Raw genomic sequence first — 15,783 nt, forward strand, 5'->3', positions numbered from 1 at the left:
TATTATCCTGCCCTATCTCAATTAAAGGGCTGACTAAGATCAGTTATCTAAAACAAAAGTAAAACCTGTGAAATCAATTAAAATCATTCATACTCTTCTCCTTCTACCAACTTAATTTAAGGTGTTATACTCTATCTTCAACATTGTAATTAATGTAAATCAAAAGATCCAATTTCTCATTGGTATCCATTTAGAATACAGGGAGTACTTTCAAAAACACCTCACACTGCAGAAGATTAGCATGAGCAGTACACTTAGAAACATACTAATGCCAACTACTTTTTAAAGATTAAGACAACAGATGATACCAAAGCATAGCTAATCAGAGTGCCAAGGTACAAAATACTGCTCAGCAACACAGAAAAGTAACTGCAGTTGCTCTGAGAGATTCACATATTTTTACCAAAAGGTTCTCATTGGAATAACCTGAACAGGAGAACTGGTTCCTACAAAAACTTCAATCTGACCCAAGAAGAAAGAAGCCACACAGAAGGGCTCAACTGGGCTTCTTCACCTCCCACTTCTCTCAGCTGCTGCCATGCTTGAAAGTAGAGGCACAAAGACAGATAATGTTTGGAATATATAATAGGAAAAAAGTACTTTAGAAGAAAGGATCCCTGACCACAGTTATGACTTCTCTTTTCACACACAGGTTCCTGATAAACAGATTTTAGTGAGTGGGGAAAAGCTGAATATTTCAGGACAGTAATTAAAACAGACAAAAATCACTGATGTTCCATCAGAGAACAATCTCATAAAAACAATTCTGGTAGCAAGAGTAATTTAAAAGGTGCCTGCTTCTCTCCATATACTTATTTTCTGCTCCATTCCATACGCCTGATGTCGGTTATGTCAACGTGACTGCTTGGAATGATGCTGTAAACTGAATCATTGAAGTGAATTGGATGAAGGAGGGAGGAAACAGCTGGTTTTTCTTAACCCTGATGATGAAATGTTTTATTTAAAAGGAAGCTGCATAGTGAATAGTAAATTGTAGGTATCATAAATACAATATTTCATTCAAAACTACACATATCGTTGCTATTCAAACACTCTTCCAGACAATTTATTTTTTGTTGAAGACTTCCAAGGGGCTCTGAGTTTCTGACATGGTAAATAATTTCAAACTGCCACACCAGAGGAATGAGAGAAGGCTCTGAGGACAATGGGTGGCAGTTTCTTCAGGTAAGAATACTGACTGAGACACACAGAGGCAGGAAGCATATTCCAGCTGGCAGGCTTTTCACCACTGATAACCAGATGTTTACTCAAAACAACGTGGGAAACTCCCACAGCAGCACCTGAAAACTGCACTCTGCTCCCTGGTTGATTCCAGATAACATTCCATGAAATACAGGAGCACCTCTGCTGCCCTAAAGGATGTCATCTGGTGATTGTCCCCAGGTACCTTCATGGCATCTATCCTTCCAAGCACAATCATTCAGTAGCTGCCATCATCTCTCCATTGAGGAGCTCAGATATCTGAGGCACACAGTGAGAGCCCCGAAGAAACAAGGAGCTCTCTAAACCCATCCTCATATACTACCAGAAAGTCTTGTTTAGTTATTTGAGAGAATGGAGAAAAGAAAAGATTCTTTGTTTTAAAGTAGATTTTTCTTAAGTAATTTTTTTAAAAAGTTGCATAATTACCAGTCTTAAGGATAATTTTAAAATTTATATAAACTGAAAAAAAGTGAAAACTAAAGAGAGAACAATAATTTGTTTCCTTTTTGATTTGTGTTTCCAAAAACCTTGATACAAACTTGAAATTTAAGAAAAAATCCTTCTCTTATGTTATTTTCATGAAAAATATTCTATGAAGGGCAAAAATATTCTTCAATTTAGCTAGCTTATTTATTTTGGAAAAATATTTTTAAAAATCCACAAACAACAAATTTTCCAAAAAAAACCCCAAACTTGTGGCAGAGACTAGAACTTCTAAATGTAAAATTAGCATAAACAAAAACAATTCTAAAGTGTTTTGTAACAGTAGCTATATCCAGACATTATGTTTTCATGAAACAATGCAACATTTTCCACCAATTAAACTATTAAAATTTAAAAAATGAAGAAAAAATGAGTATGTAACTGTACTTTTCCTGGATTTCACATAGATTACCTGTTTTCCTCTATAAACAGAGGCAACAGAATTAAAAACTATCCTGTTTACATCAATCCCAAATGAAAAGCTTAAGTGTTTAAAGGACCTACTTGCCTATAGGAGCAACAATATTGGAGTGTGTGCCTGGGCAGCTCTGTAACTGTAGCACCCTCTGCTGCTCTTTTAGTTCTAAAACATATAATTGTACACTCAGCCAAGCAGAAAATAAAATGAGTATGTGCTGAACATGCTGTTTCTTGAAAATGAAATCATTAACTAATGCTATGTGCACTTTACAAGAAAATGTTTTGCTATTGCATATAGTATATTTTCAACTTTATACTACTTGAGCATTCTGGAATATCTTGCTTCTGTGATCAGTGTTATCATAGTAGATGAATATTCAAAAATAGGCTGTATTTCACTTACTAGAATTCTCCTTTACACAGATTGTAGCTTGCTTAGACTGGGGAAAAATTTTTGGCCCAAGTCATTTCACTGAATTTAAATTTTTACATAATCTGCAATGATTACTTCCAGGACAGAGTCATATAAGCACTTCATTTATAACTGCTTTCTCCCACTTGGAAAGGCAAGGGAAGGAGACACTCTCAAAAGCTCATCCTTGCAGAATTGTCCTTGATTTTTGGACAATTTCTTCTGCCAGGATGAGTGTGGTGTGTGGTTCCGGGGGCTGGCTGATGCTATCCCACAATGCCACCACCAAACCTTCTGCCTGGGATCCATCAGTTCTTTAAAGGACTATCTCAGGAAAAGAGATGGTGTCAAGTTGTACTCTCTTTTTAACAGATGGCATATTGTTGTCTAAAGCGAACAGACTGATCCTTCCCTTCATTCCAGTCCTCTTTCCCCTGCCTCCTGTTTATGCATAGAATTAAAGCTGAATGAAGTGCATTTAGCACTGTATCCTGTCTGTGTGGAGAATTCATTTAGAGTTTTCATGTGGAAACCACTCTCCCACAAAGGATGAGTAGAGAGAATAAAACTTCCACACTTTTCTAAGAAAGTGAAAACCCATTGCAACCTGTAATGTGAATTTTCATTCACAGTAGCAATCCTACAGTGCAAATGCATCTTCAGAAATCTTTTAGAAAAAGACAGAATACAAGTGTAGGTATACAAATACAAAGTTTGAACGAGCAGAGGTAATTTTCAGAGCTAACAGTTGGGACCCTGCAATACACCACTGACAGATACTGCAGTTGGCTCCCCATTTATCCAGAAGTCTTTCTGGTGTAAGGCAGCGCTTTTGGAAGTGGTCAGAAGTATTCCTCAAAAGCTGTTTATTGATATTTTATATAATGCTGCCAGCTAGTGGCACATTTTGTACTGAGTTGATACCTACTGGGAGTAGAGACAGTGGTATTAACTGGAGTCTGCTCTACCACTTTTCTTTCAATGGTATATGGTGATGTGGCTGTCAAAGACCATAAGCACAGAGGCCAACATGGGAAACAGAAAGACCATACAAACACTCTCTGAAAGAGCTTGTTTTAACAGAAAGTACTTACTAGAAGAAACCAAAGAACTCCCCCCAAACCACAAAACCCATGTTATTTGAAACAAATTATTATATTTAGAAACAAGCTGTTCTGTTTAATACAAAATTACTTCATAATCTAATAACTTCTAGGAAAAAAGACATTAATCTTGTAGATAAATATTCAGTATGGCAACCAAAACACATGGAACACTAAAATATTTCCCTGTTTTCTGGTAATTCAGTCCAAGTCATTTAAGTGAAGATTAGTGGCCAGTAAATAAATGCTGGCTATGCAGTGTGTCCCAAAAGAACACTGAAGTCTGTAATTATTCAGTGCATCCCTCTCACAGGGCACATTGCTGTGATAGCACATTCAGTTCTGGCTAGCTCCATTAGTATCAGGTATTAGGAGAAATAATCTGATACTGTCAAAGACCATTTCAGAAATATCTGGGGGTATTTTAGAGTATGCTATGATTTGATAATAAAAAGTTCTTGCAGAATACTGCAGAAATTATAAAAAACAGTCAACTTAATTTTAGAAAGACAACGGTAGTTACCTCTGGGGGTAAAAGGAGGCAACATAACACCCTCATAATTTCAACAATGGGTTAACACAAAGAGAGTGAATAAATACATAGGAAAAGATCAAAGAAAGAGCCAGTTCAAATTAAGGGATAATGGGAGTGCACAGAAATTCCATCAGGTATGACCCAAATAGAGCAGCTCAGTAAACACATGGTTGGGGGAATTTTACTATGAGAGTGTGACAGACACATAGTTACTCTGGCTTGGATACTGAGAACATTTATTCCATACAGGTGGTAGCAAAAAAGTGTGATTCTTACACTCCAAGCCAATACTGCATGCTGCCAGAATATAATAATTTTACAGTTAAACTAATAGAGTGTAATCTAGAGTGCATAATAAAACAGGCATAAATCAGTAATATGTAGATCAATACAGACAGACATTTACAGACAAAGACATTTAAAAATGGGGAAGCAGTGAATCTGGAAATTACTTGGCAAACACTATATATAATACCACAGCATGAACCCTCAAAGCAATTCTCAATCCAAGAGGACAAATGTGAATCTTTGTATAAACAGAGAAACAGTGAGAACTACAAAGGTCATATGACTCCTGTGTTAGCACTGGTGATGTGCTTATTAAGAGTGTAACTCTTGTTTTACCATCTGAAATCAATAAAAAAGTAGCTGAAATACTAGAAGAAGTTAACAGAAGAGCCAACAGCATTTTCAATAGGAAAGCATATGAAAACTTCAGCAGAGTAAATTCTTTGTGTTAACAAGGAAATCTGTGTAGATTGAGCACAAACTCAGTACCCACACAAAGAACAAGAAATTGTGTTACCATATTACACTGTCCTGATTCGTTACCTGAAGCACTTCTGGACAAACACACACAGAGAAAGTATTTTCTCTGCTGTTCAAAATAAATGCTTAAGTTCTTATATAATGAACTAATGTTTACTGAAATGTAGCTTTGGAATACTAAGAGTGGAATTTTGAGATAAAACACATATATCAAAACAGTTTCTATATCACTGGCTTGATAAGAAGGGGAAATATGTATATATTTCTTGAATATCTGGCAAACTTTACCAACTTTTTTCTATCAGTTTGCTTGTTTGAAAACAAACAAACCAGCCTGAAAGATAAGGCAGAATAACCAAACAACAATTATATGTGTATCTCTAAATGTTAATTATATAATAGTAATTACTCATCACATCAGAAATGTTTCAATATGTTTGCTCAGCTTTGTTTCCACCATCTACCACAATTTGATAATTCAAGTCCATTAATAGCATAGATAATTTTATTAATAAGTATACTGAAGCAGAGCCATACTGGGTCAGACATTGATGGCCCACTTAGAGCTCATGTTGCCTCAGGTTAATGCAGCCAGTAACTGATGCTTAGACAAAAGTGAAAGATCAGGACAAACATATCATCCTCCTGCCCCATTAACTCTCCTAACACCCAGCACTTCCTCAGCCATAAGTGATGCCTGTATATTTAATTGATACCACAGTAAATTTTTCTTGCACTATTTTTTCCCCTTTGCTTTTTGAATTTATTTCACGCTTTAGGATCCAAAACATTCTGTAGGGAGGAATTTCGCAACCTGAGTGCTTTCTTTTGTGTTTCTCTGGTTCAAGTTTGTTCTCTCCAAGCTAGAAGTACCCCTGATTGCTTCTCATGTTCCTTCACTGCTGTTCCTCATACAGCCACTGCTGACCCCTGCCCAACACAAATCAATGGGCTAAACTAATGTTTTATCCAGTCCAGTTGTTCTAATGTTCCCACCATAGCCACGACCAAAAATAACCTGCACTGGGAGAACTTCAGGGTGTATCCAACACAAACTACTGTGCTACATAAAACTGTAAGGCTATGGTAACTCTGACCACAGTAATGGAGTTTCCCAGCTAAATTAAATGGTTATTGAGGGCTCATACAGAAATATTTTATACTGGTAAAGTTAGACTTTTATCAACATAGTACTGTACTTAAATAAAGAGGGACTTACAGACATTCCCCGTGTTGTCAAAACTTGTAAGAACATCTTTAACATTTAAGAGGCCATCGTGAAATCTGGAAAAAAACATAAATAGTGACTTTACTGACATATAAACCATCAAAAAAAGCCCCATCTTCAAAAAAGAGATTTACTGTATGCATTCGATTCTCACCACCCCCTTTCAGAGTGAAGCAGCAAACAGGTACTACTGTAGCCACCAGGGGGAAAACAAGGGGACAATCACCAGCTTCAAAATCCCAGCACTGAAATCCATGAAACAGGAGGAATGTGTTTCTCAGAAACTACTATCAGGAGGAAACCATTTCCAAGGAACATCAATTTTTATTTAGTTGTGGAAGTCACATAGAGAAAAGGAGGAACTTTGGTAAAGCAATTTCTTTGAAAGGGAAAACCCAAGAGTATTTTTGAACAGCAGCGGTATGCACACTCTTATTTTCTCCCACAAAATCAAGAACACTTAATTAAATTAATGCTAATGATGAAACTGATTAATGTGTTCAGTGAACTGCATTTCCTTTGGTTTTATATTTGCATAACCCATGTGAAATAAACATTCAAAAGTGGGTATAATAAATTAATTACCTAAATTTCATGCACCGGGAGCAAATTTTAGATTGCAGTGAGCAAAACACTGAAAGCAGCAGAAAGACTAAGCACCAAAATTGAATAAACATTTACCTAAGGTTTGCCTTTTAATGTGCAGTGGCACACACATAAAAAAGCATCTAATCTTGTTTTAAATATTTCAAACTAATCTAAGCCCAAAATTAACAAAGTATTAGTCTTACACTTTACAACAATCAGATCATACAGCTGTTTCACAAATGCATTAAAAAAATCTAGAAGAGATTCAGCAAGGCAGCAAAATATGAAAATATAGGGCTTTAATAATGTTTCAAGTATAGCTTCCAAGGCTGTTTGGGAACACACTAATTCAAAACATTAAAAAAATGCAATGAATCCAAGAATTTTAGCACCTACAAATTTAATTCTCATTCTCTCAGCTGTTCTTTCCTGAAGAAAGAGTGCTGTAAGAATGGAAAAAATCATTTTGCAAGCATGAAATTACATATTTATTGTGAAAACCTCACTATTTATATTTCCTGATAAGCCTAAGCATTAAATAAAGAAACATTAACAGGTTAAATTTTGAGAAGCATCAAACAGCAACTGGACTAATTCTTTTAAAAATGGAAATCAAATTAACAAATTGAACTGAGCTCATCAGCAGAGACAAAGAAATATATGAGAGATGTTACAAAAGATTCAACTGGACATGAAAGCTCTTCTCCCAGCTACATAGAAACAAACCAAAATTACATGCCTTTTCTGCAGAGGAAGTCTACAAGAATGCTGATGGACCATGTGGATTTTTGATGTACTTCTTTCTAGCAAGTTTGTTTTCCATCAAAGTGGATAACCAATGCAACAGAGCTGGTGTAAGGGAAGTGACAAGGGGATAGGGTTGGTAGCTCTGCCAGCCACAGAGCTGCCCTTTAAATTCTCCCCTGCTGACTCCTCAGAGCTCTACAAACTCTGTAACTCTGCTTATGTCTGGGGCTGTTGGGGGCTCTCACACAACTGTGAATGTCTCATCTCTAAATTAATGCAAATGCAGGCTGGGAGATGCTGAGGAAGTAAAGAAGTATTTTAATCTCTGTCAGCATGCAGGAGAGTCTTGGGATAACATGTTTTGGTTTCTTTTTTTCCCCCTCTCAATTTCTGTACGTACATAGTTCATATCTAAAGGAGATTTATCATGTAACTCTCCTAGTGAAGCAAAGGTAAGGATAAAAATTTAGTAGTCTAGTACCAGTAGTTGAACAGAATGAAGAAAGAAAAACAGAAATTAAGTGTCCTGGTTTAGAGAACAATACAATTTATACACATCAGGGTCTAAAGGTAGGCAAATACAAAAAGGAGAAAAAATAAAATGACAGCACTAGCCAAAACTGCTTAAAATTTGTGGAACCCAGAAGCTGAAGAATTGAGTTGAGCATAATCTCTTACTGCAGACAAGTTTTAGGACTGAGGCAAGCAACATGCCAACAGCTGATCTACTTGTGAAAGGGTGAGCTCAGGAAAACACTTTTCCAAACAGCAATAGCCATGCTTCTCCATTTGGAGATCTGTACTTGTGGAGCCTGCAGACAAACTCTGCACCAGCTATTCCCCTAATCTTTTCCATCACAGGCCTTACTCACAGACTAAAAATTACATGCACTTGTAAACAAACACAGGTGTTCTCTAACCCCAAATTCTGCCATAAACAGTGTGCTATTCAGTCTTGCACCTAAGAAACAGAGCTTGTAGTCTGGGATCCACTGCCTTGCACATTCATCCTCAGCAGTTCTGTAACAGCTGCTGTTTCACTGTCCCATTACATCAGCTGCTCCTCCATCACCAAACCCAGAGAAAACTGCCAAGATACAGAACATCTGGTTTCCATGAGTGCCTGTCACCATCACAGCTTTCCACAGTGCAGCTGACAAACACAGTCTTAAGTGTCATGTGCACTGAATTATCAAAGTCAAGGAAAGGAATCACAGAAGCTTGGGATTAAACCCCAACCCTTATGTTCCCATAAATTTCCACAGGTATCTCAAAATACAGAAGAACATTAGTACTCAGTGCTTTAGAACATGCCATGGATGTCATGCAGTTTAAAGAAGTTCAAAGCTCTGATTGTGAGATCAACAAAGTGCTTCAAAAAAGCACAGGTAAGCATCATGGAAAAAGTGAATTTCAGGCTGGCGTGGTTTATCTGATTCACAGTGTTCTTATAATAAGTCTCTAAGGTAAAATAGGCAAAAATTACCATGGCTGAGGCAGTGAGTAATAGAAGACAAATCTATGAACAATAAACTAATTCAATTCATGTTTCTCCTGATACAAAGCAAGGCAGAATTCCTTAATCTGGACTTCAAATAAATCAACTTTGGATGAAGTCAGAGAGACTGAGGTCAATTTTTAAATATATTAATGTTGCTTCTTCTCCAATTCAAGCAACACAAGTGGCAGACATCTACATGTATATAAAAATAGCTGTGGATAGTACAAAAAAAATCCTTCAGTAGGTTCCTCTTAAGGAACCTTATGCTTTTCATCAACCATAATGAAACAAAAGTAGGTTCCTTCTTTTCTTTTATATTACTCTTAAACTGAGTGATGACAAATAACACAAGTAAGTATGTACCTATATTCACTTTAAAAACCTACAAAATCTAAGATAGAATATGTTTTCACATAATATTGAAAAGGGAAAAAAAACAAACAACACATCACCATACACTATTAACCTACTTAAAAATTAAAAGTATATTTGTGAAAAAGATGAAGATAATGGTAAGGGTTAAGGGTACTTTACAAAAAGGCTTAGTGAATATCACCATCAATTGTCACGGTGGCCCGCTAAGAACCTCAGAGTTATCTGCAAACTTTGCTGTCTGACCAGATGCTCTTTCCGGGCCAGAGTACAGCAAAAAAAGTGAACTCTTCTTTCACTCCAGTTCTAGATCACAGCTTAATATAGCAAGAAACCAAAACAAAGCTTTTTTGACTACAACTCTTTTTTACAAATAAACACATCTTGGGCAATATGATGGAACAATCATAGCTTGATCAGTAAATAAAAGAAGTATGTTGCCAAATCACTTTTCATCTCTTTCCTCCATTTCCAGCTCCTGGGGCCAACCCTTCATGCTGCTAAATTTACACATTGTCTCTTAGCATGTAATAAATGGAAGAATGCAAGTTTGTCATACCCACATAAACTGTCCCTAAGAAGTAGGCAATATTCCTTGAAATTAATTTCCCTTCACTTTTTTAATCTCTATCCCTAAAATAAAAAGTCATTAAAAATTCAAAATGTTACTGGCAGAAAAATCCAACAGGAACAGCCAATGGAATTCAGTCCTATACCATCTTCTAACAGGCTGCTTGCACAGACAAGTCATGTCTCTGCATGCCCCTCACTTCTAAACCACAGGTCTAGAATCATCTAATAGTTTCTGTCATATTTTTATCTACAGGTTCATTCATATTCAGAATAAAGGCGTGACATCTTGCAAAGCACACCTAACACCTTTTACAAATATTTAACCCTTCCTGTAACCTGCTGACATTATTCTTTTCAGTTCTGCACTTTAGTATTTGAAACAGCAAATGACTGATCAATGGAATATTTTACCACAGCAATAACTTATTTCTGCACTGTTTTCTTAAAATGAGCCAACAATTTAAAAGCAAATCCATATCCTGAAATAGAAAATTTGAAGATATTGATTGCTCCTTTTTAAATTTAAATAAAAGAACAATTTTCCTGTTTAAAAGGCAGGCACCATCTCCACAGTGAGACACTGCATCTTTATGATCTATAATCACTTCATTACTAAAACTAATCATACAAAATTCAAACTTAAAAGCACATTCCTGATGAGTAATACAAGGATTTAGAAAGGCAGTATTAAATAAATATTTTTAAATTGTTCTCTTTACTTCCTATATATCTTCCTATCCCTTTGAAAACACACATTCAGCACATGCATCATTTTTTAATGGCAAAGTGAAATACTGCCACAGTTAAGTAGAACTTGAAAAAAGCTAACAAACACCTGAAAGCTCTGTGAATAAAAACACAGGGGACATGTGGAGACAGTGGTGCTACATCAAAGTGGAGTCTTAGGAGCTCTCCCTGGGGACGGACAAGGATCCAACCGAGGGCTGATGGGTGAGGATTAAAGGCAGGGCAGGGGATGGTGACATTATAGTGGGTGTTTGCTACAGGGACACCAAGCAGATGAAACCCTCTGCAGCCTCACATTCAGAAGCCCTGGTCTTCATGGGGACCTCCAATCACCCCCCATCTGCTGGAGGGACAACACACCAGGGCATAAAAAATCCAGGAGATTCCTGAACTGGTTCTTTTTTCAAAAGGAACTGACAAAGAGAAGTGCTATGCTGGACCTTGTTTTTTTCCAACAAGGAGGGAGTGATGGGAAAATATGAATCTCCAAGGAAGCCTTGACAGCCAGGACCATGAAATGGTGGAGTTTGAGATCCTTAGGACAGTGAGAAGGGTGCACAACAAGCTTGCTACCCTGGACTTCTGGAGAGCAGACTTTGGCCTCTTCAGGGATCTGTTTCATAGAACACCATAGGATAAAGACCTGGAGAGAAGAGGAGCCCAAGAAAGCTGGCTAATATCCAAGGATCACCTCTGAAACTATGCATCCTGACCAAGAGGAAGTCAGACAAGAAAGCCAGGAGGCCTACGTGGATGAATAAGATGATCCTGGACAAATTCCAACACCAAAAAGAAACCTACAGAGCATGGAAGCAAAGTCAAGTACCATGTGAGAAATACAGAGAAATTGTCTGAGCGTCCAGGGTTTAGGTCAGGAAAGCTAAAGCTCAATTAACACCATCAAGACAAGGAAGCAGTGTGTAGGAACATCAAATACAATACAAATCCAGATGAGACTATGCTAATCAAATGAGGTGTTGGATTCTAACACAAGAAATTTTATTTTGACACACCTTTCAATGCTAACAAAACCCCACCAGACACTCCCTTTGGTACCTCAGAGCTACTGTGAAGCACCTTAGTACCTAAATAAACACCAAGAGACAACTTTCCACCATGTATTATGAATCTACATTTCATTAAGCACACTGGAGATCACTGTTTAACCAGAAGAGTTAGGAGGAGTTTTAAAATGAGTCAATGATGTTTCACTTCAACGATCTAGTCAAAATGGCACCTAAATTCAGCTTAAATTTTTGAAGCTGAAAATTGCCTTATACTGGGACTTCTGACTTTCTGGTTTGGAAGATTCGTTATTAAGAATGATGCAAAAAATATAAACTAGTGACAGAAAAACATTGCATAAGCGCTTCTTTCTGAGATGTGAATCCAGCCTGAATTTAGTTAGAGAAACAGCAAAACCAACAAAATTCAGAAAAGCATATACATGACTGGTTGTTCCTACAAAAGCTTCTATTTTCCTGACAAACTGGTCCCAAGCCCCTCTAGAGCAGTAATTCCAGCTAGGTCATAGCATATCTGAATATACAATTTGATCAGTTTTGACAGCCCTTGAACTGATATAGCTTGACCTTTATACTCTTTGCCAAAAGCCACTAACAACCTTATGAACTTTCTTAAGTATTTAGTCTCGTCAAGATATTAGCTGACAACCCTTTTAACATCGAACATATGCAATGAGCTTTTCCAAGAAGATGCTAATGCATAAGGAAAACAAATGTAGATGAAAATTCCAAAGCACTTTTGTCAAGATTTTAGAGGGGCCATAGCAACATTTTTTTTCCTGACAAAAAGATATTAAAAGGCTTTCCTATTCAAGCAAGCTGTTCTGGATTTACGTGACTGAGGTTATTCTCAATATTATGCTCTTGTTAACTTGTTAAAATTGTTGCTGCTGTTTAATATCATCATAAATAATATTTTGTCAGTGGACAGAGGAAAACCAAGAGAAGACTGTCAGACATACAGAGAATCCTTAAGTTTCCAACACATGATCGGCTCTTCAAGATCCAGGAACGCTTACTCCAAGATTTCTTATCTTCTATATATGTACATTTCAGCAAGAATTGTTGCTCTGTTATGTATGTTAAACTGTTATGCTGATCCCCTAAATTACTGCTGCTGCAAAAACAGGCAAGAAACTTTATTTAACACTGACTCATGGTAAAGTCAATTTTGTTGCAGTCTATTTATACCCTGTTACTGGCAAAAAACACAGAATTTTCTCCTTTCCTTCTTCACCTCCTGCAATATTCTGAAATAATAAATATACTCTAGGTATTGTCACTGCCTCAGTGTGGAGAAAATATTTTAATATAGAAGTGTAAGACTAAGCAAGCTATTCCTATTATTCCTAAAATGATCAGTGATTACTATTTTTAGAGGTTACTGAATATATTTTGGAAAGGAACAAATGCAGGGAAAACATAAAATAAAAATCCCCACCAGAACACAATGTCTATATTCTCCTCAATATTCAGTTCTGGAAAGGTGGCATGAGCCTGCTCTAGCACAGAAACTGTACATTTTCACTGAACAAGATTAAAGAAACACAATAAAATAACTCAAAAATAAACGTGCTTGTTCAAAGTCTATAGTTGAGCTGTGTCTTATTATCAATTAAACTACTATTAGGCAAATAATACCAAATAAAATGATGACATAGAAAATGGTGGAAACAGAAGCACACAAATGCCAGAGCAGGATCAGCCTGCCATTCCCTTGGCTTCTGTATTGCCAGCAGAGGTGAACCTTAGCTCACCTCCCACCTTAAAACTTTAGAACAAGTAAATCAAATGACAAGTGTTACAAGCCAGAACAGTGAAGTGAAGGAGTTCAGGGCTGCATCGTAAGGGAATGCAGCCTTGTTCATCCCAAATTCTACCTGAACACCTTGTGTTTCCTACCCCCAGTGTGCCTCTGAAGACCTAGAAACAAGGAATAGGGACACTACACAAAGGCATTATGTAGACTGTCAGTATTTGAATTATTCCACAGCATTCACTGGTGGTTTACAGGGAAAGTCTACACATGGAAAAACACTGCACCTACCTCTATTACTAACAGCAGTTTTCCAGTGGAAAAGTTTCCTTTTGAACCCTTTTAACATCACTGAGTGAAAGCTTGGAAAATGGAAAATTAGGACATTTATAAAGCTCTAAAGAATTTCATTCCTGATTTTACATCCAGATACAAATTTAAAATGATCTGCATGTAGTGTTGTGGGCTTCCTTTAGCTTGGTTTGGGTTTTTTCTCATCAGTTCATTGTAAAACCTTGCAAAAATGTTGTAGTTTAATGAAAGTCACTTGTTTGTGTTAGATCTAGGTTTCTAAGCTTGACTTTAATTTAAAGTCCCAGGTAAACAAAAATGCACTTTTTGATTTGGGCTCTCCAGAACATCTTCCACTGCACAGGGAATGCAAGATCGTCGACCTTCAGAGACTAGTTAGATTTCATTTAATTAGATTTAGTTAGATGCTGCAGAACAAGTATAAATGCAGGGATTCTTAAGTTACTGTTGCAAACCTCCGAGGCAAACCAAGCATGGTAGATACAAAACTGAAAGTGGAAAAAAAGACCAAAGCAAGAGAAAAGAAAAACAAAAACAAAACCCCACACACAGAGTAATGAATGGGAGTTATAAACAAAGCTACTGAGCTGACATCCCTTCTGAGGGTTTTTGGGGGGACGAGTAAGCTTTCTGTGGCTTTGTGTGTGTGTGGACTTTTTTATTGTCAATTTCTTTAATACAAATGACCTGCCATAATATAACAAAGATTACTTCATTAAGTATATATTATTTTATAGGAATTTAGGCTTCCAAACTGAGTTTTAAAAGAAGCACTAAGAAGAAAACTGAATAAAATACAGATCATTGCCAAAAACCTTTTAGAACATTATTAAAAACATCATGTCATAAAATTTTTTATTTAGATCATAAATAACTGTGTCCAGGCTTTTTTATATCCTATTTATAACTGAAGAATGTCAAAACAGAAAGCTATTAAAATATAAAATACATGCTCATATTTGAATTCTGTTTTAGCTACAAGCATCAGTATTTTTAGTCAAGCTCTGCCACTTCAGTGAAATGTACCAGAAAGAAGAGTCAGACAAGCTTCTTACTGTAACAAACAACTAAAAATAACATTTACCAGTTTATTTGTAAATGATTCCCTAGTTACACAAAACACTGGAAGGATGACTAATGAGTTTTATATTTGAGGCCCATTCAAGATCTTAGAAAGTACTTAAGACTTAAATTGTGGTTACCTTAAGGAGACACTGTACTTGGGATAAAAAATGCTTCTATACTGAACCCAGGTCCCAGTTTCCTCTTCTGTATTTTGGTCTTCTATTGAAAAGAGATTGAATGATGCAAACCTTCTTACAGATACTTGTTGGAGATGAACATCTTTCAAGTGCTTTTTCCTCAGAACCTTTGAAATGAAGAACAAATTAAACATTAACAATAAAACTTCCAAGAAAAGAACAAATTCACTATTTAAGTGAAGAGGCAAACCACAATGGCTATGCTATCATGAATATCCAAGAATGTCAAGCCTGAACAAAATACAGTGCTATTGATGGTAGGGGTCAAGAGAATGAGTTATGAATTATGTCTCAATAACTGTAAAGCAAATGTACTGGTTCAGAAGTATAAAAAGTTGCTTTTTTAACTCACGCTCCAGCAAACCCATGCAAAAATTAGAGGGGCAAACTGGGTTCTACCCTTCTCTCATTTTGCCAAGTTTCACAGCTCACACACTGCCCTCCACAAGCAATTTCTGCGTCACTCACTGTCCCTATAGAGAGGGGAAAAAACTCAACAACAACAAAGTTATCTTTTGTAGAATTTAAATTACAATCCCAAAACATGATCTTCAGGTGCCTGAGTGCTGTGTGCTCCCCTGCCAGACTCCTTCCTAGCCTGGAAGTCTTCTGCTGCACACTTGCAGAGATGCTGCTGAAGTTGCCCAAGTTGGGAAAATTGCTCCCTGGCTCCAGACTTTCACACATCACAACTGTATATTCCCCCACCAGGCCACCATAAGGGGAC

At 36.8% G+C, this 15,783-nt stretch overlaps 1 protein-coding gene across 1 annotated transcript in view; it reads right to left on the reverse strand.

The window, feature by feature from the left end:
• The window catches only part of CAMKMT (calmodulin-lysine N-methyltransferase), a gene marked incomplete at its 5' end in the record, with an annotated part of 210,970 nt that overhangs the window by 190,622 nt on the left and 4,565 nt on the right, over positions 1 to 15,783 (reverse strand). The window contains 2 exons of the mRNA XM_083857623.1: positions 6,165 to 6,229; positions 14,997 to 15,163. Of these exons, the coding sequence (XP_083713749.1) occupies positions 6,165 to 6,229; positions 14,997 to 15,163 (232 nt within the window). The remainder of the gene's footprint in view (positions 1 to 6,164; positions 6,230 to 14,996; positions 15,164 to 15,783) is intronic.

This window comes from Zosterops lateralis (genome assembly GCF_965231275.1).
Source record: "Zosterops lateralis genome assembly, chromosome: 3".
In the NCBI taxonomy this organism is placed as follows: domain Eukaryota; kingdom Metazoa; phylum Chordata; class Aves; order Passeriformes; family Zosteropidae; genus Zosterops; species Zosterops lateralis.